The 17,223-nt window shown below is 40.4% G+C and overlaps 1 protein-coding gene across 1 annotated transcript in view; it reads left to right on the forward strand.

The window, feature by feature from the left end:
- Window positions 1–14,657: 14,657 nt before the first annotated feature.
- The window catches only part of LOC108707086 (beta-adrenergic receptor kinase 2), a 111,130-nt gene continuing 108,564 nt past the window's right edge, over window positions 14,658–17,223 (forward strand). The window contains exon 1 of the mRNA XM_018244037.2: window positions 14,658–16,122. Coding sequence (XP_018099526.1) covers window positions 16,010–16,122 — 113 coding nt within the window. The 5' untranslated portion in view covers window positions 14,658–16,009. The remainder of the gene's footprint in view (window positions 16,123–17,223) is intronic.

Here is a 17,223-nt window from a genome sequence, read left to right on the forward strand (position 1 = left end):
GAAAGAGTATAAAATAAGTTAGAAGACTTGTGAAATAAGGCAGAACTAATGGTAGGCAAAATAGAAGGGTGTTGCTAGGCACATAGCTCAGCTACCTGCCTACTACTAGTTTCAGCTGGCTGAGAGAGCAGTACTGTATTACAATATGCCCCCCATTGCATTGCCTCAACACCTGCCCATCAAACCCTCTCCTCCCTGATCCACATTGCATCATACCCACGCTCCTCCCCTCACTGCGGGGGCAAGGCATGCTAGACATTGTAGAATCAGAGCTTTTTCTGAAGGAGAGCTGGTTTTGATACATTGCTTGATACATTCAGTATTAGCAGTGCATAACGGGACATACAGCTAAGCTTTCAGTAGCAGTTCAGTAAGTTATAATCACTAAAAATCTCAAATGAATGCCTAGGGGAAAGTTGCTTAGAATTACACTTTTTTTCATTAGGCAAAATTGTATTTTGGGGTTCACAACCCCTTTCAGTTGAAAAAAACTGTGATATTGTCTCATGAATAGAGGGCCCTACAACAAAGTGGTTTATTGGGAAGATTTTAGATAAAATTACATAGTACATAGGCTTATTGTGTAGCAATTGTTACATTTTGCAGAAGCTGTAGTTTAACATAAGCTTGAGATCCAAAGCTACATAACATACTGTAAGCTTGAAATCCAACATCTCTCATTTACGCAATTCATCCATTGTGATGAGGGGCCCAGGCTTTCTGCATTGACAGGGATCCCTATTTACTCTTATCATCATTATCACCATCATTTATTTATATAGCGCCAGCAAATTACGAAGTGCTTTACATTCGTTTATAACAAACAAGGAACAAACAGCAAATAACAAACAAAGGTTTACAAAGGATGAAAGGATTAGAGGACCCTACTAGCAACAGTGAACTCAAAAGTTTGGAAAGTAGGATAAGATAAAGTCTGAAAGCTCAAGGCAGAGAGATCCAGAGAAAATCAGTAGCCTGAGAGAAGTCTTATAGACAGGAATGGGCTAAAGTGATAAGATGAGAGGCGAAGGTCAGAAGCAGAGTGAAGGTTGTATGAAGGAGTGTATTTGAGATCAGAGCTGAAATATAGGGAGAGCTTCATTGTTAACGGCTTTGAATTTAGTAATTCCAATTTGATTCTAAAGGAGATTGGAAGCCAGTGCAGGGATATACATAGGGGAGCAGATGATGAGTTGAGTGGTGAGCTATTGTAGATTAATGAGTCTAGCAGAGGCATTTTGAACAGATTGGATTTGTGTTAAGGCAACTTGCAATAGTCAAGGAGGGAGATAATTAGAGACAGGATAAGTGTTTTGGTTGTATCTGGACTGTGATATGGTCATATTTGAGCAAAGTTGCGCAGCTGAATACATCAAGATTTGGCAAGTGTTTGGAGGTGCTATGTGGCATTGATATTTGTGATTGTGTGTGTTTTTAATTGTCATTTCATACATTTAGTTTTACTCTCAGTGGTGAGGACACTATTTATGGTTGAATGGTTAAATGTTAGTATGTTATGCCTTTATCTGCAAGACTTTTGGCTGCACAGTTAGAGAAAGATGATATGCGCAGGTAAAAGTAACAGGAGCCACAGGCTGCTGTGCCCTCTGACTCTGGCAGGTCTTCAGTGAAATCAACCCCAGTACTACCAGACAGGAACATGTTTGACTGAATGCAGGGTCATTTGCCTGTAATTTGCTACCACACACTAGACAAAGCCAAGGACAAAGATAGTACAGTAATATATTTGGCTAAGTAAAGTGTTTTGCATGAAGATAAAAGTGCCGAGTGTATTAAATATCATTGTACAGAAGTGACACACTGCTGTAAAAAAACAAAACACAATGTATCAAGTCATTCGTTTTGACAGCTTTCCAGAGTGCCACACAGATAATGCTCTAACAGAAAGTTACTAGTCCAGCAATGGAGATGGTGGGAAAGAAACAGAGAAAGAACTGTTTGAGGGTAAAGGCAAATATGGCATTTTTTTAAGTGGTTTGAGTGCTGGTTTTTAAGTAGCCCAAAAATTGAGAGCCAAAACTAAACCACCCACCTATAGACTTGCAGTGAAAGCACACCCCTTGCAATAACTAATGGTCAGAATAATATCAGTCTATACATAGACAAGCATTTAGATCAGGGCTGTCCAACTGGCGACCCCCCCTCATGTGGCCCTCCACATAAAAGTCTGCCTGCTGTGTCTGTTTACCATATGTAAACTTTAAAAGGTATCACTAGAGAATAACTGGCCCTTGCATTGTTTAAACCACAAATTCAGACTAATCTCCTGCATTGTTCACACCTGTGATCCCCCTGCATTGTTCACATTTGTCACACCTCTATTGTTCACACCCCTAAAGCCTGTACTGTTCACACCTGAGACCCAGACTGAAACTGCCCACATTGTTCACCTGTTCACACTTTATTCAAAATGCTAATGGGGCCCCTGCACTGTGTAACTGTATGTAGTGCATATTAGACTGGTCCTGATTCGTGTCTCCTGCTCTGTTCTGAATTCCATATGCTCCCTGTGTGTGTCATACTTTGGTATTTGTTCTGGGGGTCTGTTAGCATTTGAAAATTATTGTTAGGGGCCCCTAAGGTGTTTAATCATATGCTGGGGTACTGTGTTATACACAGGGGAGGAGGCATATGGATTTAAGGGTATGTCTTAAAATGACTTAACATTTTCACATATGAGTGACATCCTTGACAGGGCAGGCATAAGGTAGTTTGGCACCCTAGGCAAGAGCTTCAATCAGTGCCCCCCTGTCCTGCATTACAAATTCCCTCCTTACCATGATGGTTTTTAAATAAAGAAAGCAAGAAAATGTGCAACACTTTTTCATTTATATTACTGCCCCCTGTACCTGTGCAAGCAAGCTCAGCAGCCATCCATTATACAGCCCTCCAGCAGCCATCATATTGCACCCAATCTTTACCTGTTCCAACAGCAGCCAAAAATAAATCTGATCACATCCTATTGCCCCCAAGTATTTATGTACCTGTGCCAGCACCCAGCAGCAACAGCAAACATATGGCCCCCAAATCTGTACCTGGCTGTGCCAGCAGGAAGCTTCACACTTTACAGTAATAGAAAGAATGTCTTCAGTTCAGTGCAACTGTGCAAGGCTGAGAGCAGTGAAAGCCACACCAAGCAGCCCCCCAGCTCTCTGCCTCTCTCTGTCATCCAACACATCAGTGACGTCATTGACGCGTGTACGCACGTCGCGCTGCACGGCACAGAAGGAGCAATTACTTGCCGGCAAGAGGGAGAAGGGGAAGGAGATGGATTCCACCCAACTGGGTGACCATGATTACTGAAACAAATTATTAAATAAATGCTTGAAAAATGTGCGCCCCTCAATGATGGCGTCCTAGACAGCCACCTACTCTGCCTACCCCTAGTTCCAGCCCTGATCCCTGTAGTGAGCACCAACCATTTGTTTTTTTGGTGTGCTATTAATGTGGGCATGGTCTCAGTGGCGGAACTACCGGTGGCGAATATATTACCTAATTTCCCCAGAGTCTCTCCTGATAGTCGATGCCTGGTGTTGGCTGGAGGGGTCGGCACCTCTCCCAATCGTATCTATAGAGAAAATTAGCCGAACAACACAAGCTGGTGTAGCGGGGATCTCCCCTGCAAGTTTATTTAGTCAAGTGATGTAACGTTTCGGGGGCGTGCCCCTTCATCAGACTACCGGTGGAGCAGGGGGTGCGAGCGGGCCAGGGCCCGCACCCACTCAGGGCCCCCCGGCAGTCCGCGAAGTCCGCGCTCCGCGCATATCCCGGACAGTTTCCGGGTGTACGGAGGGGGGCGGGGGCCCGGCTGCGCGTCCTGCACCAGGGCCCGCCCCCCTCTAGTTACGCTTCTGCATGGTCTTGTGGTAACATGGGTGTGGTTTAAAGTGGGTGTGGTCTAAAACAGGGAGTGGCTAACACTGGCTTCCATTATTGGCCCTCCACCATGTAGATTGGAAAAATTCCGGCCCTCGGTACCATATAAGTTGGACAGCACTGATTTAGATGATTGATAGAGAAATAGCCCAAGGGACTTGTTTGTGTTCCACTGAGTTACGCATTTTCAGGGTATTTGTTTCCTGACAGCCGACACAGCTGTTCAGTGATGCTCAAATTGTTTTTGCTGTGGGCAGTTTCCTTTATAGACAAGATTATATATTCATTGTTGTCTTAATTGCCATAGATAGAGTGCCACACATAAATGCTTCCCATATATGGAAATGATGCAATATTGCATGTATAACTGAGTCTATGAAATAACGGAGGTACATCTATCCCAGCCTGGTAACTCACAGCAACCAACTAGTTGTTGCTGGGTGCAAAGTAGTTGGAACAATGAAAGCAAATGGCTGATGGGTTACTATAACCTCCAATTTATATATAGAGAACCATTATATGATATTTAAAAAACTGCTCTATAGTGCTTGCACCCTGGGCAAAGCTAATGACCCCTTATTTTTTTATGATTTCCTATGTAGTATATACACTTTTATAAGCAATGTAAGAAACGTCTACGTGTTTTAAAATTGGGTTTAAGTAAAAGAGATAATGCTTGAGAATTTATTAATGATTTGTGGCCCATCCACATTCTTGCCAATATATAATTAGATCTGAAACATTATTGTCAGTGCCTTAATTTTCTCTCTCATTCTATGAGATGTTTGCTATTAAACAGGTGGCCAATAAATGTTATTTGCTGATTGGTTGCTAAGGCTTACTGCACCTGGGAAAAAGTATGCTTATTATTACCTATCCCCATATTAAGTATAAGTATTATTGCTCACCTGTACAGTGGGGAATAAGTATTGTAATTAATCTTCATTTTCCTGTACATGAGTTGATATCAATAAAATGTTTAGTAATATATCCAGCTGATGGAGCACAACAATCTCTAACTTAACTGCCAGAAATATAAGTTTAGCTAATTAGGTTTAGTGTTCAAAATATAATTCAATAAGGAGTTAGAGTACAACAAAATTACATTTGGAGTGATGAATAATTTTTCACCTGTTGCAATCGCTAGTGTGCTGCTCAATTCTTTAGTGTTCAAAATATATCTGCATTATTACATGAGAAAGCTCTTTATCATAACTGATCTCATAAACCTCAAGCTGTAATGGCACAAGGGATACCCTGCAATTAGATTTTATTCTGACATATAACGGCTTCTTGCACTTATTTCTTTGTAAGGGCAATGCTTGGATATGTTATAAAAAAAACATTAGATAACATTGTTCTTTATAATTACACTCTTAGGGGCACATTTACTAAGCTCGAGTGAAGGATTAGAATGAAAAATACTTCAAAGTTTTTTTTGGCTACTTCAACATTCGACTACGACTTCAAAATCGTTAGACTATTCGACCATTCGATAGTCTCTTTAAAAAAAACTTTGACTACCTACTTCACCACCTAAAACCTACTGAGCACCAATGTTAGCCTATGGGGACCTTCCCTATAAGCTTTCTAAGCTTTTTTTGATCGAAGGAAAATCCTTCGAATCGTTCGATTGAACGATTATTCCTTCGATAGAACGATCAAAGCATTTGCGGTAAATCCTTCGACTTCGATATTCGAAGTCGAAGGATTTTACTTCGAGGGTCGAATATCGAGGGTTAATTAACCCTCGATATTCGACCAATAGTAAATGTGCCCCTAAGCGTTTATTTTGTCAACATTGCATGACATGCCTGCTCAGTTTTGGCTGCCAAGCAAGAACAGTGGGTGACTCTTATTTTACTTGTGAGCGATTATTTCATATGATAATTCTGTAAGCCTGTGGTGAGGTTTGTGAATGTGCTAACATGTATGTTACCCAGATAAAGATAGAGGATTGCTGCAGAAGTGATAGACGACAAAACAGATGGAGACAAAATGAATTGCTGCAGGTTGCTGCAGGTTGCTGCAGGCTGCATTTCTAATAATAAATGAAACCTTAAACTTTGAGATTCAGCTGTAATATAAGGTCAAGCAAGTTCCACCTGATAAAATGGAAAGTAATATAAATGTGGTCAAACCCAATTTAGAAAGCAGTGGCACTTTAACACATATATTTATTTTAACATCAAGCCTATATTCCCCACAAATACACAGTCATTTTTCATAAAAATTACTGTTACTTTGACTATGTCTTCAAAAAGGTTCCCATAGTGACACCAAAACCATAAATACTTCATTCAATGCAATTGCAGTGGTGTTATCATCTTTCATCTGTATCCGTGAGTAACAGCAACTGTTTTATACACACCAATCTGTTACACAAAATATATTTGAATCAATACATTCCCACAAGATTCTCAATATTACTGTGCAGATCAAAACTGGAAGCACAAGAACTCGTGGGGGTCACTTGGGCAGATATGAAAGAGCCGTCTCTGTTTGCCATTGAGGAGGATGTAAAGACAGGGACAAGTTGTGGCCTGCCCCCTATTCAGATATGCAAGTTAGGGAGCGCATCTGCATTGGGGGTAGGCCTCAACTTGACCCTGTCCTTACAGTCTACTCAGTGGCAGACAGAGATAGGCTTTCCTCCAGGCAGAAGTGCCCCATCGATAAGCACTAAGGAATGTACTTTTAAATAACCCATGAGTTTCTATGCCCAATTTTGATTTGTAAATTAATACTGTACTTCAAGAATTCAAGGATGAACAGTAGTATGTTGGTTTTATTTCAACATGAAATTGAAAATCTTGTTTGTGGGTCTGTATTGTTTCAAATTCATGAAAATTCTGTGCTGAATGCAGGCAGCATGATATTAATGGGGGTAGCTGCAGATCTTTGTGCAACCTGCAGCTATTTAACATTGAAGGGATGCAGTGTGCGAGGAGCAAAAATGTATACTGCCTTTACTGAGCCATATTTATATACTTAAGGATTGCTGGGGATTTTATTACAGTCATTAAAACTTGAGTTGATAACCATAATACAGAGCTGTCAAACCCTGTTTTGACAGGCGTTACCTGGTTTTAGCTCCGTTCCCCCAGTCTCTCATCACTTTACCGCATTCTCACAATTCTTACGATTTTTCATGGTTCTCGTTAAATTCTGTGGTTCTCATGTGCAATAGCATCTATTGAAAGTCATAGTGGAGCATTTGTGCATGCATGGGCAGCATTCAGTGGCTTCAGTTCAGAATTTTGATGCCGCCTCCTGTACACCCTGCGGCACAATGTGACATCACTTCCGGGTAGCAGCAAAATTTTCAGGTGGTGTACATGCAGTTTTGTAATAACTCAGGTTGACAACTCTGATAACAGTATCCTGGTATTCACATGCCCATACATTTGAACCCAGCTGCTAGTGTTAACAATTACCACTAAGTAGTGGGAGGGATCATCTACATAAGTAAGTTCAAATTATAAAAAGAAATAGAATTGTTCCCTCACAAACTGAATGCTATAATAAAATTTTAGACAAGTTCAAAAGTAAAATATTGTAGGCAGAGCTTTCACTATCAACCTTTGATAAATACACCTTTAAAAATCCCATAGAAGTGAATGGCAGTATTTCACTCTGCGGACTCTAACTTCACTCTTTGATAAATTTACCCCATAATGAGCAACAGTTTTAGAGCTTGTGATAACAGTTTTTGTGCTGCAGTTATTTACCATATTTCAAAAAAAAAAAAAATTGTTGAATTGTTGAAACAACTAATAGCAAATCACTTAAACACAACCAGCTACAATTTATCCCCATAAAACACAAATGCTGCATTTTGGAGTTTAGTACATTTATCTCAAAGACACAAAAAATGACACAGTGAACTTTTAACTCATATCCAACCTACTGGGACTATCATCAATCACATTCTACAAACTAAAATTTAAATACACTGCCCTGTCGTCTCTGCATTCTTTTGTAAATAAAAACATGGTTAAATACAAACATAGCCCTGTAACCTCTAGTAACCCATTATATTGTTCTTATTCTAACAAGACCAGTTAAGCATTAGTTAGTTGCTCTGAGTTACACAGATAGGTCACACTTTCCTTGTGTTTCCTTGTGTTTACTCCTGATAGATTTATATAGCATGCAGTGACTAATTAGTGTCAGTTAGCTTTCATTAAAGGAGTGGTTCACCATTAAGTTAACTTTTAGTATGTTATAGAATGGCCAATTCTAAGCAACTTTTCAGTTGGTCTTCATTTTCTTTTTTTTGTATTATCTTTAAATTATTTGTCATATATTTCTGATTCTTTTCTGCTTTCAAATGGGGTCACTGACCCCATCTAAAAACAAATGCTCTGTAAGGCTACACATTTAGGGGCCGATTCACAAAGGGTCGAATATCGAGGGTTAATTAACCCTCGATATTCGACTGGGAATTAAAATCCTTCGACTTCGAATATCGAAGTCAAAGGATTTTAGCGCAAATAGTGCGATCGAACGATTATTCCTTCGATCGAACGATTCAAAGGATTTTAATCCAACGATCGAAGGAATATCCTTCGATCAAAAAAACTTAGGAAAGCCTATGGCGACCTTCCCCATAGGCTAACATTGAGTTTGGTAGCTTTTAGATGGCGAACTAGGGGGTCGAAGTTTTTTCTTAAAGAGACAGTACTTCGACTATCGAATGGTCGAACGATTTTTAGTTTGAATAGTTCGATTCGAAGTCGTAGTCGAAGGTCGTAGTAGCCCATTCGATGGTCAAAGTAGCCCAAAAAACACTTCGAAATTCGAGGTTTTTTTACTTCGAATCCTTCACTCGAAGTTTGTGAATCGGCCCCTTAAAGTTATTGCTGCTTATAATTACATGTATGGGATCCTTCATCCGGAAACCCGTTATCCAGAAAGCTCCGAATTGCGAAAAGCCTGTCTCCCATAGACTCCATTTTATCCAAATAATCCAAATTTTTTTAAAGTGATATCCTTTTTCTCTGTAATAATAAAACAGTGCCTTGTACTTGATCCAAACTAAGATATTAGCAATCCTTATTGGAAGCAGAACCAGCCTACTTGGTTTATTTAATGATGATTTTCTAGTAGACTTAAGGTAGGAAGATCCAAATAACGGAAAGATCCATTATCCGGAAAGCCCAGGTCCCGAACATTCTGCATAACAGGTCCCATACATGTATTAGTCTTTGTATTCAGGTTCTCTCCTATTCAGTCTCTTATTTAAATAAGTGCATGGTTGCTTGGATAATTTGAACCCTAGCCACCAGATTGCTGGAGTTGCAAACTGGAAATCTGCTGAATAAAAATCTAACGCAAAGACCACAAATAAAAAATGAAAACTAATTGCAAATTTTCTCAGAATATCACCCTCTACATTATACTAAAAGTTAATTCAAAGGTGAGCAACCCCTTTAATTGTTCAACACGCTACATGTATGTCTTATAAACAAAAAGCCTTAGCCAGTTGCTCATCTATTTAATAAGACTTTCAGTTATACAAAGTTACAAGAATTGTATATCCCAGTGACATTCTGTCTTGTTTTTTCCAACAGGATTAATCAGAATTAATAAGAAATATAATGCCTTATGTTGCCGGTGTGAAGATGGTTATTCCACCAGTGCAGTTGCCAGAAGCTATTATCTTCAATTCATCCATAGAAACTGTTTTTGATTTTGTTTTAATATCGACCAGGCTGTCCCCCACAAGATAAATAAGATAAATAAGATTTCAAGGTAAGTATAACCTTTTCTCTTTTCTGTCTCAAGGTTAGTATGACGTTCTTATTTGCTTGTAAATACTCAGCCTGACTCTTCAGACAGCAGTTATGTCATATAAAGGCATGAGAAAGCAGAGAAAACATATAGTTGGACACAGGCCAGATGATATGGGGATGAAAAGGAGCTGCTGTTATGATGAGCAGCTAAAATACAGTGTAGCTACACATTCCTTAAAATCCATATTTTCTTAAACTGCACCCCCTCTTGTTCCATACGTAGGTGCCTTGCAATTAGGGAACTCACTAAGCCACTCACTTGGGGTTGCTTAACTCAAGTGAGTGGCCTAGTGAGTTCCCTAATTGCAAGGCATTTTTCCCTAACAAAACTGTGTACCCTGTGATTGATTGTTTTGTTCCCAGTCAAAAACTGTGGGCATTTCTTGCTATAAAGAATGACAAATGTCACAGCTGCAGGACTCCCACTAAAGACTCAGCTATTGAATTATGCAGTGCCAATATCTGCAGAGTCTCAAGTCGGACACTATTAACAGTAAACTCGAATTTGTGAGTTTTTTTCTACTTCGAATAAACAATAACAATTTAAACAAAGTCGAATGTTTGTTTATTTATGAAAAAATCCAAATCTCAAAAACTCTATTAAATACAATTGTTGAAAAAAACTCGAGGATGGACACAAAAGATGTACACTTTTTTTTTAAATATAAAGGATTCTGAAACTTTTTTTTTTTTCACGTATGCTAACAATAGACTGCGTATGGAGGATATCCCTTTAAAACCCCATCAGGAAGAAAAATGGGGAAATTATCTCCTTTTACATATTATATCAGTTATAATACACAGAATCTGAAAACTTGACAACATATTCTGTGCTGAAATGCAGAAAATTATATTTGTCATTGCCACATACATTTAGGCTATGGTTATGAAACTGAGAGAAAACAGAACAGATATTATATGAATTTATTCCATGTTTGGTTCTGCACTCAGAGCAAGACAGCTACCACACAGACTAACAAAATGTTGGCATGTGTAAATAGAAGATTTGATTCAAGCAATCCAAACATAACAGTTGCTATTTATAGATAATTGGTATCACCATGCAAGGTTACAATGTACTTGTGGGCACTCATAAACAAAAATAAAGGCAAGACAACTGAAATTTGACAAAAGGGCAATAAGGGAAAAAAGAATCAGGAGGTATTCCCATACATTAGTTATAATGGAGGGGACAAAAAGGGGGAAATGGATTTCCAGTTATGTAATCTTGTAAGCAGTAAGGTACACTTACCTATATTAACAGGGGGTCCAGGTGCTCAAGTCCCAGACCTTCTGCTTGGGGAAGGTCTTGGGGAATTGAACACATTTGTGTTCAATTGTAGGCTGGCACAAACTGGACTTCACTCCATTATTGATGCAAATAAAAATTTATTTATTAAACAAAAAAGAACATCTCAAGGGGTAGCCTTATGCGTTTTGTGCCTTGTGGGCACTTAGTCATAGGCTAAGGGTATTCTGTACAACAGTGATATTTAAATGGGAACAGACCAATCAAAAAAGTGCTTTGGACAGACAATCATAAAGGTTAGTACATATGGGATTGGATTGTCCAACAAAACAAAGTATACATTGAATCCACATGTTAAAAGCTTAAGAATACATATTTTTACAGATAAATTATATTTTTTACAACAGAAAGAGATTCCTTTAGTTAAATAATTGTATATAATGTAGTTGAGGGACCTGTTTGTGCAGTTAGCAAAATGTCAGGCCACTGTGGTTAAGTATTTTTAATGTTAAGTACGTGTTCCCTATTTCTTTCAGTATTAACCTTTCTGATTGGCTGTCCAAAGCACTTTTCTGATTCCGGTCGGTTCCCATTTAAATATCACTGTTTGTACAGAATACCCTTAGCCTTTGTCTTAAGTGCCCACAAGGCACGAAATGCGTATGGCTACCCCTTGAGATGTTCTTTTTTGTTTAATAAATTACTTTTTATTTGCATCATATTTTGGAGTGAAGTCTGGTTTGTGCCAGCCTGCAATTGAAGACAAATATTCCCATACATTAGGGATGCACCGAATCCAGGATTCGGTTCGGGATTCGGCCAGGATTCGACCTTTTTTAGCAGGATTCAGGGTTGTTCCTTAGGATCTCTGTACCATGACCTGGATCCCCACACGTTGGATATGGGAAAGCACTAAACCTAAATCTCTATTACACTACAGGCTAGCCTTGACTGAGGGGAGAGCTACCCCCTTGCTATACCTCCTAGTTGGAGCCAGGCTGCTCTTGCTCACTAGTTATATCTGTCTCACTTTCCTAGAAAGTGCTGTTAAATAGAACTACCCTGTCCTGACCACTCCTCATTCATTTGGGGTCCCTGTATCCCCAATGTCACCAAAGCCTTCCCTTTACTGGGGCCTAAGCGCCAGGCTTCCATTATCATCTACTCCCTCCTGGAGTGGCATGGGAAGGAGGAAGCTCCATCCTCTGCCCAGCACTATTCTGAAGTGTGGCAGGAACTTGTAGTAAGCCTCTGGGCCAATGATACACTGTACACAATAAAAGTAGATATATGGGCTTTTGCCCAGCAACCAGAGAACAAGGAAGTGTAGGCATTTAATGCCACAGGGGAGCGTTAACCCTATGGATCCTTATGTCATATTTATAAGGCTGTTATCATAGTTGTGACACATAGGCATATGCCACTGTTATGATGATAACAGCCTTGTATGATGACTGAGTGAGAGAGCACAATACATAATTATTCTTCATAGGACTATAAAGCTAAATCAAACCTTTTTTTATGAAAGACCATGTTTTAAGATCTTGAAAAATACATGTTGTAAATGGGTGTGTGTCTTTATACAGTGATAGCAGGTACTATTTATATGCTTACACAGGTGGAGGTTGGGGTGGAGGGTTTGAGACAGTTTTCAGTGGAACTAGTACACACAACCAGCATTTTTCCAGCTCTAAATATGTGTTTAACTGGAATTATGTACATACAGAACAAAACCCAATCTGAATTCTGTGGTAGTAGTTTACACACAAACAACTCGGACTGCATGTAGGTTGCTGGACCTTCAGTTCTGTCTTTAAAGGTGCTGCATGTTGCTAAATGTTTTTGAAAATTGTCGAAAAAAAAAGGTTGAATAGGAGGTTACTATATCTAATTTCCATAAGGGTCGGTGTTGAAGCTCCTGAATATTATTATTCATTATCTTTTATTTATAAACACTTATTAGTCCACAGATCTGACTGGACTGATCCACTCTAATGCCCAGAGACCCACTGTATAGTACACTGGATGTTTCTAAACATTGGTCAAATGAGGGCCAATCTAAGCTCTGGGTAAACTTCTGGACCTTCTGAAATCATACCAATGCTTTATCACAGTGATAAAGAGAAGAGTGAAACTAGGCACTAAACAGACATATGAATACCATTAAGTTCCTGGAAATTGTAACAGGGATACCTGCCAATACCATTTGTGCCAAGCTTTATTATTTGTGCCTTATTATAAGGTAGTAGAAGTCTCTATCTCATCAGTGGCTTTATAGACTATTTTAATAAATTACACAGATTTACATGATGAAATTTCTTTTTAACTCTGCCTACATGTGTCCAACAAATGCATTACTGATACTAACTGCTAGAATTTGTGGTTGGTGAGCATAATACTGCAGAGTATCAAAGGGTATCAGCTATGCTGAAACTAGGGCAAAAGTAGCCCTCAATATCTGCAGGAATTGCAGCAGGTTAGATATTTCTGATGTTTATCCTGAAAATATCTATTAACTGTTTGACCCACCTTTATACCCCTCCCCACCACACACATGGGAAACCCAGGGCAGATGCCTTCTCTGTCCTATGCTAAACTGGCCTATCACAGCCTTCAGGCCCATTGCAAAAGAGAGTAACTAAGAATTCTTATGTATTAAGAAAAGCATGCTAAACATGTAAGAATGCATATGATGCATTTGTATGCACACGCACATTTTTGTCAGTTTGAAACACAACCCTCTATTCTACTAAAGTAACAAAAATTACTAAGCAATAGTGACTGAGATATAATTACGGGTGTCACTACTTAAATTACCATAGTATCTCTGTATTCTATTGTCTTTAAGAGACAACCCAGCCCCCTCTTATGTCTTGACAAGGTTAAAAATCAGCATCAGTACTGGCGAGAATGGGGGTCTACCCGGGCTTCAGCCTCAGAGGCCCACACCTCCCCTGGCCCCAGGAACAACCCACCTCCACCTCATTTTATCTTGTTATGCCCGTGATTTTGATGGGGGGTGGGTGATTAAGGGTGCAGCGCCCAGTCAGAGGACAGGTCTGTGTCAGCGGGGCCCTCTGGGTTTTTATCTAGTGGCCTGCCAGTCCAAACCAGTTAAAGATATAGGAATATATTAACAGTCATTCAAATATAGTTTCCAGGGTCAGACTGGTGGGTGCAGGACACACCAGGGCTTCTGAAATAAGGGCTCTGTGCGTGCCCCCACACCACCCCTTGCAGGGGCCACCACTACCCACCCTGAGTACACGTAAATTAAACTTACCTTCAGTGCATCGGGGGAGGAAGATCAGTGGTCTGGGGAGCGCCAACTGCAATCAGGTCTGGCTGGGCGGGGCCCACCAGGTTTTTTCCCGGTGTCCACCGGCCAGGTCCAACCCATATTTTTTTAAAATTCACCCCAAATTTTACCCTAAGTGACCTTCAAGCCAGGCTTCCAGTTGTATGTAAGTGTAAATTGGGCATTCTTCCTATATCCTACCCAAACTGACATGGATGCTGAGCCCTCTGAAAGTGCCCCAACCATTTCCTCATCAGTGGGTGGAGGCAGCCTCAGAGTTTGGGAACCACTATAACAAGTAACTAGGGTTGCCACCTTTTATGTAGAAAAAATACCGGCCTTCCTATATATTTATCTTTTTTCCTTATTAATAACATTGGGATCAACCATCATTTTTAATGGCCAGGTGGCAACCCTATAGCCTATAACCCTGAGAAATAAATGTTTCCTATGTATGTACAAGGCAGCCTTCCAGATCCTGTGCGAGTAGGAATCCAGAGCCAGAGCTTAGCAGTGACTATTGCACACTCACTCTCTCTCACACACACTGGAGAGGAAGTAACCAGAGACATCACACAGCCTCTCTACTAATGTTCATAGATCATTGCACAGAAGCACAAGGCTGTCAGCAGTGGAAGAGAAAGAAGCATTTTGCACGTTAAAGGAAAATACAAACAGTGAGCCCTGTCTCCCCCTTCATAAAGAACAGGACATGTGGGCCCTTGGTTGTTCCAGGGAAGGCTGAAGAGCATAGCAGCTGTTCCAGTGCAGAAGGGACGGATAACTAAGCTCCGTGTGATTTTGCTAATCAATTTTGATGGATGGTTTTTGCTACAGGACTGCTCCCGACTTGTTGCCTTTTCTATCCCCTGCTGCAAGTGGAACAAGACTGGTTTTATGTTGACGCTAAATGGAGCGAGTGCAGCGGGGAATGACTCGTTCCTGACTGTACCATTGAAGCAGCAGCACGGGGGAAAGGGCTGCTTCCATAGAGCCCTGCTCGCTTTCTTGGCCTGTATAGACTCGTACAACACTTCACTGGGTGGCCCACTGCTGTCTGCAAATCACTGGGACAAATCGCTGCCACCTTCTCCGCACTGTGGGGCCATAAGGATTAAGGCCGGGCGACCTGCAACATGTTGGAAGGGGAAGTTCCGAGGCTGTTTGTAGGCAATACTGTGTGAATAACCATGGCAGCAACCTAAGGGCAGTCTCTTCAGCCCTTCTTTGTGCAATAGGAATGAGCCCCCAGCTTATTAAACAGTGATTTGTGTTCACAAGCCCGGTGGGAGATATCTTGCAGCCACAATACAAACTGGCATTTCTGAATGGAAAACGCCTGGGCTGGGGAACTGGATATTAGTATTGCCCTTTCTTTCCCCTCAGTACAGGAGAGGCCCACAGCTTGGGTATTGATTTCACTTGCTAGGGCTTTATTACAGGCCTTGGGAACCCCCCCAAAAAAGCTACAGTGCACCCCCCACACCTCGATCCTAGTGTAGCCCTCTGGTATGGAATCTGCAAACCAATTAATCTACATGTGAAGTTGCACTGCTGCTTCCTGCTTATAGGATTGCACTGCAGCCTTTATTTTGTTTTATTGAGGAATCCGGGCATCTCTATCTGCTTTCCCCCTTCCTGGATATTTTATCTTTTGGCCATATTTTATTAACTGCTTGTGCTGTTGGAGAGGAGCAAAATTCTCAGCTCAGTGTCTGTGTAGAAATCGGGTTTGGTGGTGAGTGGATCTACAGCTTTGTCTCCAACATGGCAGACCTGGAGGCGGTGCTGGCTGATGTCAGCTATCTGATGGCGATGGAGAAGAGCAAATCCACCCCGGCAGCCAGGGCCAGCAAGAAAATCATCTTACCTGAGCCCAGGTAAAGTAGGTGGGCACTGATATGACTCCCCTCATAATGTCTCCTTCACATTGTGAAGAGGGTCTTCCTTGTGTGGATCTGGTGGGATTCTGGGAGTTGCAGTTCATTAGAGTTGGGCGCTGCAGAGTGAAATATAAAGTGGAATAAATAGTAATGATTTGCCAGGCATTAGTATTATTTACAATCATGTATAAAAAAAGCCCACCGTATTCTGGGAAACATACAGCTTACATTGAGGAAGCAAATATGGCCCTCCTAATAACGGTTTACAATCTATAGTATTCTAATCTTAAATAATTTTCCACATGAACACTAAATTAAACCTATGATAGAAATCACCAACCGTGAAACCTGCAAATGCTTCATCGTTGGGATTCCAAACATGTGGAAACACTATATCCAAAAAAGATGTGAGGACCTCCAATAATGAAGAAGCAATTATGTTAAAAATTAGAAAATTTATGAGGACATGAAGACCTTCATGTCCTCATAAATTTTCTATTTTTTAACATAATTGCTTCTTCATTATTGGAAGTCCTCACATCTTTTTTGGATATAGCGTTTTGGACTTGCACCTTGGGACTGGGGTGAACTGTGAGTAAATCCTCTATAATTAACCTAAAAAAAATAGTATTTTTGATTTAACCAATGATTTTTCGAGTAGTACCGTATATACTTTTTTTCTTATGTGGCATTAGCACAAACCTTGTTATTATATTCCAAACATGTGGCCCTCAACTGTCAGCTGGTGGCCTATAGGGTATTGTAAAGTTCCCATCCCAACACTACAACATAAGGGAATCGATAATACTCTTCAGTCTGTGTCTGTAATGCAACAGTGTAGCAAACATGTAACAGAACAGGGCTTCTATTGTGATGGTGCAACTGCCAGTATCACTTGTCAAATTTCAGATTTTGAAGGGTTTCGGGAGTTGTAGTTGCACTAAGCTTGGCTGGTTGCAGGTTGTAAATTACATATACATAAGGGGCCTTCAGATGGTGTGTCTTTTATAAAGGCCATTGTGTTGGAGTGTAGCTCCTTCTATAGTATACTTGTTGTCAAACCTGCAGAACTGTAACACTGTGTTAAGGTAATTTTAA

The sequence above is a fragment of the Xenopus laevis genome, chromosome 1S (genome assembly GCF_017654675.1).
Source record: "Xenopus laevis strain J_2021 chromosome 1S, Xenopus_laevis_v10.1, whole genome shotgun sequence".
In the NCBI taxonomy this organism is placed as follows: domain Eukaryota; kingdom Metazoa; phylum Chordata; class Amphibia; order Anura; family Pipidae; genus Xenopus; species Xenopus laevis.